Source organism: Phacochoerus africanus, chromosome 5 (assembly GCF_016906955.1).
Source record: "Phacochoerus africanus isolate WHEZ1 chromosome 5, ROS_Pafr_v1, whole genome shotgun sequence".
Classification (NCBI taxonomy): domain Eukaryota; kingdom Metazoa; phylum Chordata; class Mammalia; order Artiodactyla; family Suidae; genus Phacochoerus; species Phacochoerus africanus.
Window position 1 is genome coordinate 46491171 of NC_062548.1, and position 19761 is coordinate 46510931.

Sequence of the window (19761 nt, forward strand, 5' to 3'; positions counted from 1 at the left end):
CCGAGGGCAGGTGTGAGGGCCCTGAGAACCACCGGGCGGCCTTGGATGGGCCTGAGAAACAAAGGGCGGGGCCAGGTTGGCCGTGTCTGCCCCGAACCAGGTCGGGGCCTGCAGGAGCCAGAGTGCTGTCCCAGGGCATGAGCCGAGGGCCAGTGGCTGTGGTGTCCCTGGTGGCTTTGGCACCACCACCCTTACTCTCCTGCCCACCTCTTTGGAGACAGGCCCTGCCCTGCCTGGCTGCCCGCTGTGACAGGTGTTCCGCGGGTGGGCAGAGGAGGCCTCAGACACAGGCCCCTGGTGCACAGGGTCTCCGTGAGCCTTCCCTGGCACCCTGGCGCGCTGGCTGGACCACAGACTCCAGGGCGAGTCAGAAATATGGTTCCCACGTGCTTCCTCGTATGTCTTCTTTTCAATGTGCTGGCGTCTGGAAAGATGCTTTCCTGCCCAGACAGGCGGCCCTGCAGCTCCCTCCGTGTGCTGGGAGGACACACTCTCGGGGCCGTGTGGCCCAAGTGCGTGGTTGGGGCTGCTGCGCGGACGGCTGACAGCCCGCTTTCCGCAGCCTGTGCACGTCTGGTGTGGTTCGGCTACACGTCAACAGCTGGCTGGAGGTGAGCTTCTGTCTGCCGCACAAGATCCACTACGCGGCCGCCAGCCTCATCCCCCCTGAGGCCATCGAGCGGAGCCTGAAGGCCATCCGGTGAGTGCCAGCCCGCGCCCGCCAGGCCCTTCCCTCCCACCTGCCAGGCGTGTTCCCAGCACTGTGTCCTCAAGCTCGTCCTTTGCTCTTCAGGCCCCCGGAAACTGGCCTATGGAGTGAGAATGTGTTTATGTCTGGTTTTGCCCAGAAACAGCACCCCCCTGGGCCTCTGGGTGCGGTCCCAGCCTCGGGCCCGGGCAGGGCTGGGGGCAGAGCGTGCGGCCAGGAGCTGGCACCGGATGGCTGCGTCTTCATGCTCTTACTGCCCCCGCCCCACTTGAGTTGGAGTTTGTGAGATCTGTCTCTTTATTTAACTGATTTCCTGCAAGGAAAGAGCTGAGCCCAGTCTTTCGTCTCCCCTTCCCGTGCCGAGGCCTCAGATGTTTTTTAACTGAAAAAAGAAATCTGGGAACATTACAGAAAATTTTTTGGCCACCCCGTGGCATACTGAGTTCCCAGGCCCGGGATTAGATCCAAGCAGCAGTTGTAGCCCTAGGCTGCATCTGTGGCAGTGCCAGATGCTTCACCCTCTGAGCCGGGCCGGGGATTGAACCTGTGTCCCAGTGCTCCACAGATGCCACCCATCCTGTTGTGCCACAGCAGGAGCTCCTTTGCAAGTTTTTAAAGGCTCTGAACGCAGCCCCGTCTCCTCCTGCTGCCTCCGCCCCTTTTGTCCGAGGTGGGCACCTGTGGGCTGCAGCACACAGCGCGCGTCCTGCTGACCCGGGACCCTGCTCCACAGCCCGTACCATGCCCTGCTGCTGCTCAGCGACGAGAAGACCCTGCTAGGCGAGCTCCCCCTCGACTGCTCCCCGGCCCTGGTGCGCGTGATCAAGACCACATCCGCCGTGAAGAACCTGCAGCAGCTGGCCCAGGATGCAGACCTGGCCTTGCTGCAGGTACCTGGGGGCCTGGGGGACGCTGGGTGGGCAGGTTGGCCAGCATGGGGGGCAGGGGGGGGGCACGTCACCTTAGGCCGCGGCTCGGCTGCCCTGGTGATGGGTGGATCTGAGCTTGAGGCTCTGGAATTGGAGTCAGGCCTGGGATCAGGGCCGCGGGCCTGACTGCTTCCTGTGTGGGGGCCATGCGGCTGTGGCAGAGGTGGCTGCACAGCACAGGACGCCAGCCCTGGGGGGCATGCAGGGTGCACTGAGCCCACCCCGGAGCCGTGCAGAGCCAGGAGCAAACCCGTGGGGCGGGGCGCAGGCAAGCTGTCCTATGTCCTGTGCGAGATGCTCCCTCCTTGCTGAGCCCCGTGCCCGTGGGCTGCCCTTTCTGATTGGACGAGGGCCCCTGGGCCCTGGCCGGGATCCGGTTGGAGCCTGGCAGAGCCAGGGGCAAGGTTGGAGGCCAGGGACAGGGGCCTTTCCACGTGACAGCCTGAGGGTGGGCCTGGGGCCTGGAACGGATACCATGTGGCCGCCAGGGGGCAGCAGGGCCTGGCCCCGGGACCAGCGCTGTGCTGAGGCCGAGGGCGGAGCTTTCCCAGGCGGGTCTCTGCGGAGCCTTGGCCTCTGCTCCCCAGCCTGACCTCCAGGCCTGCCTCTCAGACTGTTTCCCCAGGGCAGCCATGTGGACTCTCTCCCAGAAGGAGCCCCTCCCGTCTCTACCCCATGACCTCTGTTGCCCCCCACCCCGCCACCCAAGAGTGTTTCTCCAGCCCTGCCGTGGTTTGTTTGTGCTCCTGGGCTGGATGGCACCCGCGGTGTCCCCATCCTGCCTTCCTAGCATCCCCGGGACAACCGTAAACGCACCAGCCGTTCCACTTGAGCCGGCAAGCTGGCCTGTGCGTGTCTGCACCTCTCGGAGGGGCTGCCTTCCCTGTCCTTGGGGCTGCCCGACCAGGACGCTGTTTGGATGCCCTGCTGCACCCTTGTGGGTCTCCCTGGACGTCCACTTGCCGCTCCCCGGCCTGGCCGGGGGGGATCCTGGCTGTTTCCTTCCATGACGCCACCGCCCTGTGCCCCGTGCAGATCAGAAAGTTTGGTTCTGGTGTGGTTTTGCAGGAGCTCCTGGGGCCCAGCCCTGGCCGTGGACCTCCCAGCCTCCGGGCCGGCCCCTTCCTGCAGCTGATGCCCAGTGGAGGCCCCTTGGGGAGGGAGTGACCGCCTCCTGTGGGACTGTCCCCCAGGCAATTTTAAATCACTGATGTTCCTTCCACCCTAGGCAGAGGGGCTCTGTGAGGAAGTATTTTGAGGGGTTTTGTCATGATAAAACTATTACATTCTTTCTTAAAAGATTCAGTTCCAGCTGGTTTGATCCCTGGCCTGGCCGGTGGGTTTAAGGATCCCACGTTGCTGAAGCTGCAGTGCGGATTGGAAACTCTGGATGCTGCGGGGCAGGGTTGGAAAAGAAAGAGAAACAAAAAAATTGAGGGAGTTCCTGCTGTGGGGCAGTGGTTAAGACTCCGACTGCAGTGGCCTAGGTTGCTGCAGAGGTGCGGGTTCAACCCCTGGCCCAGCACAGTGTGTTAAGGAATCTGGTGTTGCTACATCTGTGGTGTAGGCTGCAGCTATGGCTTGAATTCATTCTGTGGCCTGGGAACTTACATATGTTACAGATGCAGTCATTAAAAAAAAGTATTCAGGAATCCGACTAGGAACCATGAGCTTGCGGGTTCAATCCCTGGCCCCACTCCATGGGTTAAGGATCTGGCGTTGCTGTGGCTGTGCTGTAGGCCGGCAGCTACAGCTCCAATTTGACCCCTAGCCTGGGAACCTCCATATGCCGTGGATGTGGCCCCAAAAAGACAAAAGACAAAAAAAAAATTCAAATACGACACAAATTAGAGACATAAAAAGAAAAGTCCCTCACAGTTCCGACCCCCAGCAGGAACACTGTAGGTTCCTGCAGTCATTTTCTGTACGTTTTTTTCACTTGTATGTTAGGGCTGAACCCACGGCATGAACCCAGGGCTGAACCTGGAACTTCCCAGGCTAGGTAATTTGAGCTGTAGCTACTTACTGGCTTCTGCTGCAGCCACAGCGCTGCGGGGTCTGAGCCGTGCCTGCCCACGGCAATGCCAGATCCTTTCTCTTTGTATGTTAACACATGGTTTTTGAGTGGCTCTGAGGGTCCCAGTGCACGTGACTTGTGATGGGTTGATGGGTTAGCGGTGGCTCCACGTCGGCTCTAACCCCAGGACCCGTGCGTGTGCCCTTCCTCACCGGGAGGAGAATCGCAAGGATCCAGGTGGGCTGTCCTGAGAGCGAGGCAGGGGTGTGATCCCTGTGGTCACGGGACACTGTGGCCCGAGGCAGACACCGTCTCCCGGAGCCGCCGCTGCAGGGCAGCCTGCGACACCCGACACGCAGGCTGCAGCGCTGCAACGGGTCCCAGGGCTCCGGTTTCAGTTCTCTGGCCTCCAGGGGGCGCTCTGCCCGCAGGAAGAGGAGGCGGGTGGCAGAGAGGGAGGGAGGTGGGCCTGTGTCCTTTGAGCCATTGTCGCTGGGACTTGGGGTGAGAGGGGAGAGGGTCAGCGGTGGAACCGAAGTTTCCTTTGTGTCTCGAGTGGGCAGTGCCACTGGAAGCCCTGCTTGCCAGGACCAGGTGACGGCATGCCCAGAGCCTGCACAGGGCTGATCCCCTTTGGAGGCCTGTGACTGCAGTGGTGCTGGACGGGCAGTGCCAGGTGCCATGTTATCACCCTCCTGCACAGCGCCCGGTCTGTGCCATCCTGAGTCTGAGCGTCCAGGAGAGCAGGACAGGGGAACATTCTTCAGGGATGACGTGTAGGGTGGGGGCAGGTGCTGTGACCCCACATCCATTGTCACAAGGGATCCCTTCCCCGTGCTGGGCACCTGGTGGGCAGAGGGGCCAGCCTCTGCCAGGCTGTGTAGCCACGCTCTTGGCTCAGCTGAGCTGACCTGTGACACCCCAGGCATCCCCGTGCTCCTGCCAGCCAGGACAGCACGGGGACCGGTGAGAGGAAGGCGTGTTGCTATGCGCCGGGGGGACCGCATGCGTTGGCCCGCGGGCACTGTCTTCCCGGCCGCCTCTGCCCGCAGGTTTTCCAGCTGGCAGCGCACCTGGTTTACTGGGGCAAGGCCATCGTCATCTACCCGCTGTGCGAGAACAACGTCTACATGCTGTCGCCCCACGCCAGCGTGTGTCTGTGAGTCCCGCCGGCCGCCCGCGCCCAGGCCCGCACGCCCCGCTCCCGCCCCTGGCCATGACCCTCGGGCACCTGGTGGGGGGCCAGGGGCCTTGGTCTTGACTTGGGGGCTCGGAGGGGCTGTGGTGCAGGGAAAGCAGCTGGCTTCTGTCCTCATTGCACCCATGCCGGTCCACCCACCATGCCGTACCCCCTGCCGCCCACCACGGGCTCCTGGCGAGGGCGCGGGTGCCTGCACGGAGCGGAGGTCAGCTGAGCTCCCGGACGCCTCACCCCCGTCCCCAGGTTCTCCCCGCTGGCCGAGCAGTTCTCCCGCCAGTTCCCGCCTCACGACCTGCCGTCGGTCCTCGCCAAGTTCTCCTTGCCCATTTCCCTGTCGGAACTGAGGAACCCCCTCGCCCCCCCTGTGCAAGAGGTGAGTGTCAGCAGCCTGCCCAGGCATCACCCCTGGTGCCGGGCCCTGAGGCTGCAGCGCCCTGAGCCCTGGCTGGTGGGAGGGGCTCGCTGTGCGGATGGTGCGTGTCCTGCCAGGGCGGCTGCAGACGCTGGTGCCGTCCTTGTTCCCCCTGCTCTGCCCCCCTGGACCCTCCCTGCTTGGGGTGGGCAGCTCAGGCGTGGAGGAGAGTTCGGAGCCTAGCTGGCAGGAGACCAGTGACTGCTGGGCGGACAGAGCCGCCTGGGGTCCCTGATGGGGGGACGCAGAGGTGATTCGGTTTTCACAGAGCCCTCCCCGGCCACGGTCCCACTGGCCACAGGGTCTATGAGTGGAAGTCCTGGGCTCGCCGGTCCCCAGAATCTCCTCATCCAGGGGGACGTGGGTCTGGGTCAGGGCGAGGGGCGGGCGGGGTGCGGGCGAGGCGGGGCCGAGGGCGCCCTCCCTCCCTCCACCCCCGGCGGAGGCGGGGCCCCGGTTCTTGATGCCTTAGGCAGTGCCTGGTCCGTTAGACAAGGCCAGTCCTGAGAGCAACCCTCTTCCTCCCCGAGGAGGAGGTGCTGTTGGTCAGTTCCCTTAGACGCTGAGCAGGACAGTCCTCAGGTGCCATGTGCTGTGGCACCTCTGGTTCTCAGGAACCGTGCCAGGTCCTGCCTGCTGAGTACAGACACGCCGTGTGTGTGTGTGTGTGTGTGTGTGTGTGTGTACGCGCCCACCCTCACCCTTCCGCAGAGGACGCTTCCTCGTGGCCGGGGGCAGGTGGCCTTTCTGGGCTGAGCTTATTCCAGGTTTGCCGGGGCCTTCCCCAGAGGGGACCCCCAGGGACAAGCAGGCTGGGGTGGGTCTGAGAACAGGGACAGCCCGTGAACACACCTCCCTGCTCACAGCCGCTGCAGCTCCTCCGCTTGCACACACCCTCTGCCCTCAGGGCCGCTGCCCACGGCCTCTTGCCGAGCAGTGTCCTGGCTGCAGAACCCTGTGGGCTGGGGGACGAGGCAGAGCCGTGGGGCCTCCCTGTTGCAGGGCCTGCTCCTCAGCTCTGGGCAACTGGGCCTGTGACGGGGTGGGCGGGGGGCGTGCGGCCCGGTGCCCCCTGGACGGGAGTTGGAGCGCAAAGCCGGCCAGTGGCTGGGCGCCCCTGTTCCAACGTCCAGGGCAACGCTCCGAGGCGGGTCCGAGGCCCCGGATCCGCCCTGGCCTGGGCCTCACGCCGCCTGCCCGCAGACACAGCTCATCCAGATGGTGGTGTGGATGCTGCAGCGCAGGCTCCTGGTGCAGCTGCACACCTACGTTTGCCTGATGGCCTCGCCCGGCGAGGACGAGCCCCGCCCCCGGGAGGACGACGTGCCCCTGGCCACCAGGGCTGGCGGCCGCAGCCTCAGCACACCCAACGCCCTCAGCTTTGGCTCCCCAAGTAGGACCCCTGCCCAGGGCATCTGTCTGGTGGGGGGTGAGAACCCGGGGTGCGCTTGGGACAGGCGGGAGGCCCGGCCTGGACCCTGCAGGGAGCGGCCCTGGTGCCTTCACATGGCTGCATGTGAACACACAGCCGCCCCTTCAGCAGGCAGCCGTGTCCCCACAGACGCCCCCTTCCTGCTGGGCAGCCCCCCACCCCGCCGCCCCGAGGCCAGAAGCCCCGCTTCCCTCCTCCCTGAGGAGGTAGCTCTGCCTCGCTGAGTCAGGAGCAGCCTGGCCCGGCCCTATGCGCCCCCGCCTGGGGTCAGCGCAGACACATGCCCCCCTGGGAGGATGGCCCAAGCCTCGGTGGCCCTTCTTGAGAAAGCTGCTGAAGCCAGTGCCACCCAAAGGCGGAGCCCAACGCCGAGCCCCAGGGCCCTGGCTTCGGGGGAGGCGCCCACCTGGCCTGCCCGGGCTCCACCGTCCGCGCCGGGTGGGGGGGCTCAAGGACCAGGCCCGCCTTGGGCGCAGAGGGTGCATGTGGCAGGGCCGGCCGCTCCCTGACGGGTGCCCGTCCCCAGCCAGCAGTGATGACATGACGCTGACCAGCCCCAGCATGGACAACTCGAGTGCGGAGCTGCTGCCCAGCGGGGACTCGCCACTCAACAGGAGGGTGACGGAGAGCCTGCTGGCCAGCCTGTCGGAGCACGAGCGGGCGGCCATCCTCAGCGTGCCCGCGGCCCAGAACCCCGAGGACCTCCGCATGTTTGCCAGGTGGGGCAGGGGCAGGCTCCGGGTCGGGACGGAAGGTGGACCTCAGTGAGAGCCCCTGGTGGCAGACCGCCCTCCGTGGTGGAGGTGGCGTGTCCAGCAGGCAGGTGTCCCCACCGAGAGCCTGCGCGTGGGGTGTCTTGCCCCAGCTTTCTGGTTCGCAGCAGCATTTTGGTTTGCGTGGGCTGGGCTCCCCCCATCGCAGGGGACACAGACTCGTCCTCCCGTCCCTGACTTGGGCACCGGAGGCGTGTGGCGTCCTGGACGCCTCAGGTGGTCAGGGACTAAGCCACCGGCCGGCAGGTCTCTGCCTCCCGGGCCACCGCCACCACCACCAGGGCCCCTGCGGTGGGCAGATGCGGCCTGGCCATCTGACCGGCGCGCCTGCCCCCCGCGCTCCAGGCTCCTGCACTACTTCCGCGGCCGCCACCACCTGGAGGAGATCATGTACAACGAGAACACGCGGCGCTCACAGCTGCTCGCGCTCGTGGACAAGTTCCACAGCGTCCTGGTGGTGACCTCGCACGAGGACCCGGTCATCGCCGTCTTCCAGGCCCTGCTCACGTGAGCCGGGCTGAGCACGCGGGCGCTGCCCCTCCCAGGGGCCCTGCTGGCCCCTGCAGGCCGTGGCCTCCGGTCCCTGCTCTGGCCCAGAGGCCGTGAGGCTCTGGGTGGGGAGTGTCCAGGGCTCACGCCCCTGAGTGAGCTGCACGCGCCCCCCGATGTGGCCCCCTGTGTGTGTCAGAGCCCCCTCCCCAGGCTGTCTGGCCCACTCTGCGTACCCACGGGCACCGTCCCCTGGCTGCCTCACCAGGAGGCTCTGGCCTAGCGGTCACCTCCCTTTGCCATGTGAGGCACAAGGACCGGGGCTGATGTCCTGCAGCTGGTAGGGCCCTGGGGACCGTGCGTTCTCGGCTTCCCGCGTGGGTCCGCAGGGGGGCTCCTGCACACAGGCTGCCTCGGGCCTGAGGACGCATGTGGATTGGCCCCGTGTCCTCCCGCAGAGGAGAGCCGGCCGCCGAGGGGGCTCCGGCTGAGGCCCAAGCGACACTGTTTTCTAGAAGCACAGCATTTATTTCGTTTCTGAACAATTAAAAGTCCTCATAAGCAGGTCTGTGCCCAGCCTGCGCATCCCGCTCCGCCGCTCTGTCCACCACGCTGACCCAGGGGCTGCCCTGGATGTAGAAGCGCAGGGGCTTCTGGGCCCACTCTCCTGTGTGGCCTATGCCCACGCGGGCTGCTGCCACCACAGCTGGCTCACCAGACCCTGAGGGGCCCCGCTCCAGCCACACAGCCTCATCCGTGGCCAGGTCCCGCTGGTCGAAGCTCTTGTCAATGGCCAGGGCCTGGCACAGCTTGGAGGGGCCACTGCAGAGCTCCCGGTCTTTGAGGGCTCGGCTGGCAGCGCCTTTGCGAACAGTGTGGCGTAGCTGCCGCATGGCCTCCAGGCCCCCCAGGGGCTCCAGCGCTCGCAGTAAGACACACGCCCCGTCGCCTGTGGGAGAGATGGAGCCTGCCCAGGCCACTGCCCACCTGCCCCAGGGCACCTCACCACCAGAGCTCCGGCACACCTAGTGTGCCCACTGTCAAGGCTCTCTGCCTGCCTCCCTCCTGCACAGCACTTCCTGCAGGCACCCATGCCCACCTGAGCACCAGCTGGGTGGCCTGTGAGAGGGATGGAGCTCTCTAGCCATCTATGGTTTGGCAATTGGCACTCCTGTGAGGCTGGTAAGGGAAACCCTGGGGCCCCCATCTGCTCCCCCGCTCCAATGGGCATCAGTTGAACGGGGAAGCTGGCAGGCTGGCTCAGAGCACCCATGGTGCGTGCGGGACACGGGCGAGCCCCCTGCATGATGCGGTAGGGAGACTGACTGGCCCCACCCAGGGGTCCCCTCCCCCACTAGTCTGAGCCCCTAGGGGGACGGCACAGGGACACACGGAACCAGGGAGTCCCCTGACGCGTGTGCCCACACCCCTTGAATCCCAGGGTGGGGACAGTGCTTACTCCCTGAGCCCTGGACAGAAAAGCCCTGACCCTTCAGCAAGGCCACTGTCTGGGACACCTGTTCCCGACTCTTAGCCTACCCTGCTTGTGAGGGGTCAGGGGCTCCACCTGAGGTATGGCCAGGCCAGTCCCACTTGCCACACAGGCCTCCCCATCAGCACCCAGGAGCTGGCCCTCAGTGGATGTGGCGGCTGGTTCTCCTGCGCAGCCAGCCAGCACGGGACTGTGACCAGATGCTCCTTCAGCAGCTGGTTTCCAAAGGGCCTCAGGATGAGCCGAGTGGCTCCCATCTCTCTATTCCCGGGCCTTTCCCTTCACCAGCCCCGAGGCTCTCTCTGTTCCACCCTGAGCACAGTGAGTGCCACCCGCAAACGGGGCGGAGGAGCCGCTGAGCCTCCTTTGCTGGAGCAGAGCCGAGTCTAGCCTCCTGACAAAAGCAGGACACCCTGCCCCCGCCTGGGCCCACGGACCTTCCTGCTCTCCTGGCCTCTGCACCGCCTCCATCCGTGGGCAGGCAGGCAGTGCCCATCCTCAGCCACCCCCACACCCTCACCCCACCTGGGTGCCCCAGGGCCCTGACCACACCCCTGACCTGGCCGTTCCTGGACCATCCTGGCCACGTGACCAGAAAGGCACAGTGCCGCCCACATCTGCCCTGCCCACCATACCCACAGCAAATGGGCTCCTGTCAGGTGCAGCCTCCCCTCCTATGAGGGGCTGGTTCCACCACGATGGAAGCCTGGTGACTAGAATAAGCTTTCCCGGAGACAACAGGGCCCTCCGGGCGGTCCTGTCACTCAGGTTCACGCAACACCTGCTCTCCGCTGGGCACAGGCCCAGCCGTGGGCGCCCTGAGTCCCTGGCACCAGGCATCCCCAGCTGTCCATTCTGGGCAACCCCGACGCACACGTCGTCAGGATCTTTCCACACGTGTGTTACCAGCAGCCCCTCACCGTCCTCAAGCCTTCGTTCATCTTGGGACTGCAGCGGGGGCCCGGCAGATGGGCCGCTGGTCCGCAGTGGCTCTGGCAGGACGGTGCCGTGGGCTCTTCCTTCCAGGCACGCACTGCCCAGAAAGCAGAGCCACGTCCTCATGAGGGACAGAGGCGGGTGGGCCCTCATGGGAGCTTTATGCCAGGACCCAACACGTGGCACCACGGGCCCCTGGGACCCCAATTCTCTGCATCGGCCGCCCTGGCCTCCACCCAGGGTGGAGCGTGCCCCAAGCTGGGATGGCCAAAGATGGCTGCGGGCATGGGCTCCCATTCCCCAGGGGGGCAGGACCTGTAACCGGCCCCCTGGCAAGGCTCCTGCCCCAGCCCAGCTCACCCCGAGTGACCTTGCCCCAGTGTCCCCCGGCGTTGGCCCCTCTGAGGCCGCACTGGGCAGGCGGTGGGCTCGTGGGACCCTCTGGCTCCGTGCTCACGCCCCCCATGACCCCTGTTCCCCGGGAGCCCCAGCCTGGCCCAGCAAGGGCACTCCCCGCGCCCCTGCCAGCCCCCGCCTCTGCCCGCAGCCCACGCCCAGCTGCGCTTACCTCGGCTGGAGACGTTCATGCAGAAGTACATGCCATAGATGAGGTACACGTACAGGGTGCCCGGCCTCATGAACATGCCGCGGTTGCGAGGCGTCCGCCGGCCCCCCCTCGAGTGGGCGGCCTGGTCCTCCGGCCCCAGGTACGCCTCCGTCTCCACGATGCGCCCACGGAGCTCGGTGCCGTCCCCCAAGCGTCGCACCAAGACCTGCGCAGGGCGGGAAGGAACGGCCCGCTCCATGCTGTCCACAGCCTGGCTCACCCCCCAGGTCCCCCACACTGTCCCCTCGGCCCTGCTGGACGGCAGGCCCTGCTCACCGAATGTCTGGTCCGCAGGGTGCGGCCTTCCCGGGCTTCGTCACCCGGCCTGACTGCAGAGGACACGGCCTGTGGCACCCCGCCCGGCCCCTGGCCCCGGCAGAGGGAGCTCCATGAGGGGTGGGTCGGGGGCACCTGGGAGGGGAGAGGGGCCAGCCCAGCACAGGGCAGAGCTTAGTGGCCAGGGGCTGTCTCCGGAGGGCTGGGCGCCCGGGCCAGCAGAGCTGGGGAGCCGGGCAGGGCCTGCGGAGAGCCCCTGCGCCAGGAGTTGAGGCCTCCACACCCGGAGCCCCTCTGCCCCCCTTCGCCATGCAGCCCCCCAGCACGGGGGTGGGGTGCAGGCCGGGTGGAGGAAGACCCAGAAGGCTCGTGGGCATCCACACGCTGGGCTGGGCCAGGCCACCTCAGAGCCCTGGTCAGAGGGGCCGCTCCTCCCCACGTCCCTGCGCCTCCCAGGCCCTGTCCTCGCCATCTCGCTTCCTGTCCTGAATGTCACCGAGGTCCTTTCCGGAGGGCGGGTGTTCTGGTTGCCCCCCCCCCCAGATGTCCCCTTGCTGGTGGCGGGCCCAGAGAGGGAGCACCTTCTCAGACCAGAGGGGACACCAGAGTGGCCTGGTTGTTGCTGACTGCTGTCTGCAATGATCTGCTTGAGGACGAGGGCATGACTCAAGCCCAGTCAAGGGGGCTGCGAGGACATTCCCTGGGGGCCCTAAGAAAGCCCCCTCCAAACAAAGGGGCACGCGGGGTGAGACGCTGCCTTCTCTGCCGGGCACTGCCCTGTCCACCCCTGGTTGCTCAAGCAGGTGTGGGGAGCCTAAGGGGGGGCACACAGAGGCCCTTGGGCTGGTGACCTGGTGCAGTCCCCGCCTACCACCTTAGGTGCTAACTGTACAAGATGAAAAAGCGGCAAGACAAGAAAGGCTGGAGGAACAGCTAAACTGTAACACCGTCGCTTGTATCTGCCCTGTTTCTTACTCCATCGTGAACCGCCCTGTGCTAAAAGCAGAATGTGCGAAAAAGAGAAACCACCACTTTTCCTTTAACAAGCTGCTCCCGAAGCTGCGGGAAGCCTGGGTTCTCTGCCCAGTGCTCCCCGCCACTCTGCTGGCCGATAACCCTGCCTGGGATCTCACTGCTCCCGTCTCTACCTCCTCCTTCCCTTGCTGTTTCTAACCTGCCACGAGCCGTTTCAGGTGAGCCCCTGAACCCTCCTTAAGGCGCTGAAGAAGGACCTCCCGGGCTTGCAGCTGAGAGCATCCTTCTGGGAACACACTCTGGTCCCTTCTTGACTACGTCACACCTTAGGATCTGTTCCTGGCACCAATTTCCCATTAGCCACAGAAACCGACTCTCCTTGGTCCTTTGGACCTAAAGGTCACAGAGGAGGAGCTCCCATGGTGGCACAGCAGAAATGAATCTGACTAGTATGCATGCATGAGGATGCAGGTTCGATCCCTGGCCTCGCTCAGTGGGTTAAGGATCCAGCGTTGCCGTGAGCTGTGGCCTAAGTCACAGATGCGGCTCAGATCTGGTGTTGCAGTGGCTGTGGTGTAGGCCAGTGGCTGCAGCTCCGGTTTGACCCCTCGCCTAGGAACTTCCCTATGCTGCGGGTACAGCCCTCAAAAGACAACAAAAGAGAGAAAAAAAAGAACAGAAGAGAGGTGCCTGGGAACCTCCAGAAGACCAGGAAGCCAGGGCTAGCCAGATGGTGCTCCGAGGGATGTGGCCACAGTGCTGCTGCTAGGGCACCTTCATAGTACACATTGTGTGGTGACAGGCTCCACCCCCACGGGCCCCGGGCAATCCTGCTCCCTGCTCCATGCTGGGGAGCCAGCCCTAGCACTGCCAGCTGCTATGGGGAGGAGGCGGTCTTGACCGTCCTGATGCTGGGCAGCTCCAGTAGGGGCCCTGTGTCGGGGCACAAGGCGGGCAAAAGCAGCCCCTCACAGTCAGACTGTGGTCCCCATGAGACGCCTGCCCTGCAGGCAGCCCCAGGCAGGCCAGGGCCAAGCTCCCGTGCCAGGTGGAACAGAGCAGGCAGGCACCTCTAGCAATGAGCATTCTTTCCAGTGGGTCCTGGACCCAGGCCCTCCCCAGGTGACTGAGCTGAGGCTCTGCAGGGACAAGTGCGGCCAGAGTGGCCGACTGCACAAGGATAGGTGGGTCCCGCTCAGGGACGTGAGCCCAGCAGTGCCAGGGCTGGGGCCCACAGACGCCGCCCGGTGACGACCGCTTCGGCAGAAGGCACACTGCTACATTTACGTTACCTGTCCCAGAAATGCCCGGGCCAGGGGGACTGCGGGCTGGTCAAAAAACTCGGATCCCAGGCGAGCAGGGTGGCCCTTTAGGCTTGAGAAATAGATGCTGCGCTGGGGGCCTGGGGTCGTGGGCGGCGCCATTCGGGGCTCCATGGAGGAAGATATTTGGGCCCCATCGGGTGGGGCCTGATGCCGCTTTGCCGTCAACAGTCGCTGCTTTTTCTGCCCCATCCTTCGGGAAAGCTGTTGTGGGGAAGGACAGACAGACGGTTATGCAATGACCTCCGGAGCTCAAGGACGCAAGTGCCTGGCTGCCCCCTCAGCTGGGAAGGGGCCCTCCCCAAACTTCGCGGCCCTTGCTAGGACCCAGGGGCACTTGGGAAATGACTGCATGTGAAGGCAGGCTGGTTGTGGCAGTGACAAGGTGGCCCCTCTTCTCCATGTGTCACTCACAAGCAGGAGTGACGCGGCCCAGTTGGCAAACGGCTGCAGGGACTGAGGAGGAGACAGTGGCACCCAAGCCTGGGACGGGAGGGTTGGTACCCTCTGATCGCCACCCACATGTGGTCCCTATGGGAACTTCGGAACCCTGCCCTTTGCACCTGACACCCGCCAGGACTCGTCAAACAGCCGTGACCTCGGTGGGGCTGGGTTCAGAAACAGGCTGCGGGTCTTGAGTCATCCACACCCCTCCCCCGTGTTAGCAGGGCTCCCACTGTGCCAGACCCTCCTAGAACGGCCCAGGACTGACATGCACGTGAGCACCAGGCAGACTGTCTACTTGACCCCAGCCCATGTGCCCAGGGCATGACCCCCAGTGACGCCCCAACTGTCCTCTGCCTCATGACCCAGCTGTCAGTCTAAAGACAGTGAGGTCCGAGGAACGCCTAGGTCTGCAGACACCAACACCCCATCTGCTTCCCACCTGCTGCCACAGGGCCCGGGAACCTGACCACACACCCCAGCCACGCTGGGACCAGCTGCTCTCGGATGACAAGAGCAGGTGAGCACTGGGGCCTGCAAACACCCTCCCCGAGGGCTGAATCTAGCGCATCCCTAGCAGCTGACTGTCCTTTAGGTTTTGTGGCCACACCCACAGCATGTGGAAGTTTCCGGGCCAGGGGGGGCATCTGAGCTGAAGTTGCCGCAATGCAACACAACGCCGGATCCTTTAACCCACTACACCGGGCTGGGATCGAACTGGCGCTGCCACAGGGACAAGCTGGATCATTAACCCACTGCACCACAGTGGGAACTTGAGACCCATTATTAGTAGTAGGAGTAGTATTTTGTCTTTTTACAGCCGCACCTGCAGCGCATGGAGGTTCCCAGGAGAGGGGTCAAATTGGAGCTGAAGCTGCCCACCTACACCACAGCTCACAGCAATGCCGGATCGTTAACCCGCTGAGGGAGGCCGGGGATCAAACTTGCGTCCTCATGGATGCTAGTTGGGTTCATAAACTGCTGAGCCATGACAGGAACTCCCTGATTATTTTTAATATAAGTACTGAGAGCCTTTGTTGCCCAGAGCCCGCCAGGCTGCTAAGAATGGAGAATGCCGTGACCATGTTTGCTGCCCAGCCCATCTGCCAATACCCACCATGGGCTCAGACTACAGGACGTTGTGGCCCCTGCTTCTACCCCAGGTTTGGCCCCGGCCTGTGTCGAGGCACTGGGCTTGCTCTGGATCTCTACCCTGACCCACCCTGGGCGGTGGGGGACTCACAGCGCTGCCCAGGGTCTGAGGTTCAGAGAGGCCTCTGCGCCCCACTGCACACCGAGGATTTGAACCTGCCTCAGAGCAAGCAGTGGGGTGACCCTGCCATTGCACCAAGAGCGATAGCTGCCCCAGAAAGGGACCTAAGGTCTCTGTGCATGTGTTTCACCTGCAGGAGAACCAACGTCCTGCTGCACAAGATGGTTCTGAGAAGGAGAAGCCAGGTAAGCGCCTGGCCGGGTACAGCCAGCACTCACTGAATGATGCCAAGACTCACCTTCCCACCCGGGATGCCTCTGGGCAGAACCTGGGGACAAAGGTCTCCTGCCCGGCTGGGCCCAGCCAGTGAAGGGCAGCAAACAGCCATCTAGGTGGGGGTGTCAAAGGGACCCGCCAGGACTCCATCAAACCTGAGCAAGTGGGGGTTCGTAGAAGCGGACAGCATGCATCCGCCCGAGAAGGGCAGTGAAGTGAGGAGTGGGGAAGTGGCTCCTCGGGCCAACGCCGCGTCATTTCTGTGGCGGGCGGGCTGAGGCACCTGAGCCTCCGAGTGTCCGGCAATTAAACCAGGAAACCGGTGCCGGGCTCTCTTCCCAAATCGCAGGGGCGACCTGGCGCCTGGCCTCGACTTTGCTTCTGGCCAACAGAATAGTTGAGCCGGCGCGACCCCCGCCGGCAGGCGCCCGTCTGGGAACTGCAGGCCCCGAGGGGCGGCCGGCGCGCACGTTACCGGTCCCTCGCCGGCCCCGGGCTCACAGCGCGTGGGGGTGCTACCCCGGGGGACAGTCGCGCCCGGACCCTGGCCCTTGGCCGGGCGCCGAGGGAGGAGCGCGTGCCCTGGGCGCGCACTCACCTGGTCCAGCGGCGCGCGGGAACCCGGAGACCCCATCGCGGCTCTCGGCGCGCAGCCCACCCTGGAGCCGACCCGGAAGCGCCGGGCAGCCGGGCAGCCGGGGGGTGGAGCCGGCGCCTGCGCGGAGGGGCGGGAGCCGGGGCGGGGCCGAGCGGGTTCCTGGCGCCCCGCCTCCCGCCGGGGGGAGGGGCGGGCCCTTGCGGGCGGGGTGCCGAGGGGAGCCGGCAGCTGGGGTCGAGGCGAGCCCCCCGCCCCGCGCCCCGCGCCCCGCGCCCCGCCAGTGACGCGGCCCCGCCCCACTTGCTCCCCGGACGCCCCCAGCTGGCCCTCAGACCGAGAGCCCCGGTCCGTCGTGAACCGTAATTGGGCCCTAGAGGGGCCCCCGCTGGAGGGGTAATGGTTTGGGACGGCCCCGACTGTTCGGAGACGCGCGCGTGGAGTGCACGTGGGGAAGTGGCACCCCCGCCCTGGCCCTTGGACCAGCCTTCCTGGACCGCTGCGCGCCTGGGGGGCATTTGGGTGGCGAGGACACGTTGGAGTGGACCAGAGAGACTTTGTCCAGGAAGTGGACATCTGGAGGCATGCCCCTCCGCCCCGGCCTGGTCATCACTTACTGGTTGATTCCAGGACGCCTGTCTCTGCCGTGGGGCCCCCACCAGTCCCCTACGAAGGATGCTGAGAGGAGTCAGCATCCTGCTGGAGTGAAGCCAGCCTCCGGAAGAGGCTGAGGCCAGCACCAGGACTGTGGGGACCCGTGAGCACCCCTCTTGCAGGGCAGTGGCAGGAGACAGTATGAGGTATGCCACTGTCCTTTGGGGCAGTACAGGGAACACCCCTCTCCTGAGTGGAAAACCCTTAAGGAGCATGTCCCCATGCTATCTTTGACTTGTGTCACCTTGGCCCTTTGAGGGGGACCCGTGGGGCCATAGAGAGCAGCTGGATAAAGATGGTGTCAGGTGAGATGCTGGATGGGCCACGTGACTGTGACCCCACCAGACTGAGGCCCCCACGTGAGGGTGGCCCCCGGTCTTGGGGCACCGTCTTGGGGCACGTCCAGCTGGGAAAACCCTGATCCCCAGTGCTCCTCCCCTCCCCCTCGTCCTCTTCTTCCTCTTATCAGCCCTGGGACCCATTCCAGCCCAGGCCCAGGCCCAGCTGTACTCCCCCTTCCCCCAGGGCCCCAACCAGGACTTCCTGTGGCGGGAGGGGCAGCAGCCTTTCAGCCGCCTGCTGGAAGCCACCCAGCTGTTTGTGGCACTTTGTGCCGCTTCCTTCCGGGGGAGGGCACTGTGTCATAAATACCCCTTGGGAGGCAGCCTGGATGTCATTCCCACCCCTTTCTTTCCTCCTTACCCCCTGCAGCCATTCCGCCCAAACAATGAGTCCCCTTTCCTGCCTTCCTGTGCTCATTCCCCCCCTTCCCCCTCTCCTGCCTGCCCCCCGGAGGGAAACTGAGGCTAATCTGGCCCAGTCCCCCTGGTGGGGGCCGGGCCGGGCTGGGCCCGGGTGGAGGGATGCTGTTTTGCATTCACTTGCATTTTGATTTCACGAAGGGTGCACGCTCCTTGCAGAAATTTCAGGGAGTCCACACATTCCTGGAGGGGTGTCTTGTCCCCAACTGGAAATGAGGAAAGAGACTCAGAGGGCAGGCCTGGCCTCCGGGAGGAGGAGGAGGAGGAGGCAGGGCTGGAACCAGCAACCCACTTCTCCAGATGTTCCACCCTGAGTGCAGAGGCTTGCACAACCTCTGTGTGTGTCCCCCTGCGCCCCCCCGCCCTGTTTGTGGTTTGAGGCTCCACCGCAGGCCGGAAGTGGTGGGTTGAGCATTCCCACTGTGGCCTGAGGAGCTGGCTGGGGGTGAGAAGGTGGTGCAGGGCCGGAGGAGGGAGGGGCCTGGGGCCTTCTCGCTCCTGCTGCTGGGCTTCGAGAGGCACGTTGGAGGATGGCGATGGAAGATGAAGGCGGGGACCCCCTCGATGCTGTGAAAAGGGTCCCTGCTGGCGTGAGCTGCTCTGGGCCCTGGCAGGCCAGTCCACAGCCTGAGGAGGTGCCAGCAGCCCCTGGAGTCTCGAGAGAAAGGACAGAGGCTCCCCCAGCCACAGAGGCCAGCAGCCTGTTGAGCGTTCTCTCCATGTAGGCCGGCTAAGACCGTGGAAGGGGCAACACCCTATGGTGACTTGTCAGTGGGGAACCTTCTGGCATCTCCCCGCTTCATGCCGTCTGCAGTCGACAGGCCCATGGGGCTCCAGGGCTCCTTGGGCAAAGAGGGCAGTGGGAGGGTGTGTGTGGGCTGCGTCTTCCCCTCCTGGGGCTGTGCTACCAGGGCTCTGGGCCCCGAGCCCAGGCACTTAAGGGACCCCTTGCCTTGGCCTGAGACATGGGGAGGGGCAGCTGCCTCAGAAATAGCCAGTGACTTCAGGCTCCTGGCTGGTCTGGCCCACTTTTGCCGCTTCCCCAAATAGCCAGGGGCTGGTTCTGGGCCCATCCAGACCCCCACAGCTCAGACTGGCCTGCTGAGCTGAGTCCAGGGTGGCTGGCGGGCGGGGATTCTGCTTCGTGGTCAGGACTCCAACCCCCTCAGGTCCTAGAGTGAAGTCCACAGTCACAGGATGGTCCAGACACCTGCCCATCCCCAGCTGCCTGCACACACACTCGGCAATTGCTGCCAGCTTCTTTTTTTTCTTTTGTTTTGTCCACGCCCATGGCCTGTGGAAGTGCCCGGGCCAAGGATTGAACCTGGGCCACAGCAATGACGAGGCCGCATCCTTAACCTGCTGAACCACCAGGGAATTCCATTTGCTGTGATTTCTATTTCTCCAGGGCCTGGGAAGATGAAAAAGAGAGACTGGGGAGTTCCTTTTGTGGCTCAGTGGTTAACGAACCCAACTAGGATCCATGAGGATGGGGTTCATTCGATCCCCGGTCTCGCTCAGTGGGTTGGGGATCAGGTGTTTCCACGAGCTGTGGTGTAGGTCGCAGACGCGGCTCAGATCCCGCAGTGCTGTGGCTGTGGTGTAGGCTGGCAGCTGTAGCTCCGATTCGACCCCTAACCTGAGAATTTGGACCTGCCACGGGTTCGGCCATAATAAAAAGCGGAAAAAAAAAAAAAAAAAAAAAGGACTAGAACTGGGTTCCCACGTCAGGGGCTCCTCCAATCTGGCAGTGGGCCAGATGCGAAGCAGAGCGTGTGTGTGTGTGTGTGTGTGTGTGTGTGTGTGTGTGTGTGCACGTGGCTGTGTCCGGGCCTGAGTACGCACCTTCTAATGCCAGGGTCCTCGCTCAGGAGCTCTGGTGGGCCAAGAAGCTGGGGATTCCTGGATTTGCTGGCCAAAGTGTACTGGGGAGCAGCACCTGTGAGGGGCCCGGGTTTGCAGCAGAGGCTGCCGGGATCCGCCTGGAGCTCGGGAGCTGGGACGGACATTTGCAGGTAACCCTGGATGCCCAGGCCACCCTCTCTGGGGAGGGAGCAGGATCTGAGGCGAGGCAGTTCTTCAACTCCCTGAAGGCCACTCCTGGTGGCCGAGGGTGGGAGGGGGAGGGTGGGAGTGGGCGCCGTCTCTGCCCTGAGCCAGCTGTGGCCAGTGCTCCTGGCAGCTGGGGATGAGTGACTGGGTCGTGGAGGGTCTGGGTGATGCCCTGCAGCACCCACTGTGGGGGCGG

General features: G+C 64.6%; 2 protein-coding genes across 6 annotated transcripts in view; one reads left to right on the forward strand and one right to left on the reverse strand.

The window, feature by feature from the left end:
* NPRL3 (NPR3 like, GATOR1 complex subunit) overlaps positions 1-8526 on the forward strand; it is a 33378-nt gene extending 24852 nt beyond the window's left edge. For 4 of the 5 annotated variants that reach the window (XM_047781154.1, XM_047781152.1, XM_047781155.1 and 1 more), the window contains 7 exons: positions 563-700; positions 1443-1599; positions 4708-4814; positions 5100-5229; positions 6472-6661; positions 7227-7419; positions 7819-8526. In XM_047781154.1, coding sequence (XP_047637110.1) covers positions 563-700; positions 1443-1599; positions 4708-4814; positions 5100-5229; positions 6472-6661; positions 7227-7419; positions 7819-7984 — 1081 coding nt within the window. In that variant the 3' untranslated portion in view covers positions 7985-8526. The remainder of the gene's footprint in view (positions 1-562; positions 701-1442; positions 1600-4707; positions 4815-5099; positions 5230-6471; positions 6662-7226; positions 7420-7818) is intronic. The other variant, XM_047781153.1, reaches the window with a different exon arrangement.
* MPG (N-methylpurine DNA glycosylase) lies at positions 8470-16211 on the reverse strand. Its single transcript, XM_047781159.1, has 4 exons — positions 16102-16211; positions 13541-13774; positions 10959-11163; positions 8470-8911 (listed from the first exon to the last, which is right to left on the reverse strand). The coding sequence occupies exons 1-4, from the start codon at positions 16135-16137 to the stop codon at positions 8508-8510; spliced, it is 879 nt and encodes a 292-aa protein (XP_047637115.1). The 5' UTR covers positions 16138-16211; the 3' UTR covers positions 8470-8507.
* Positions 16212-19761: the final 3550 nt, after the last annotated feature.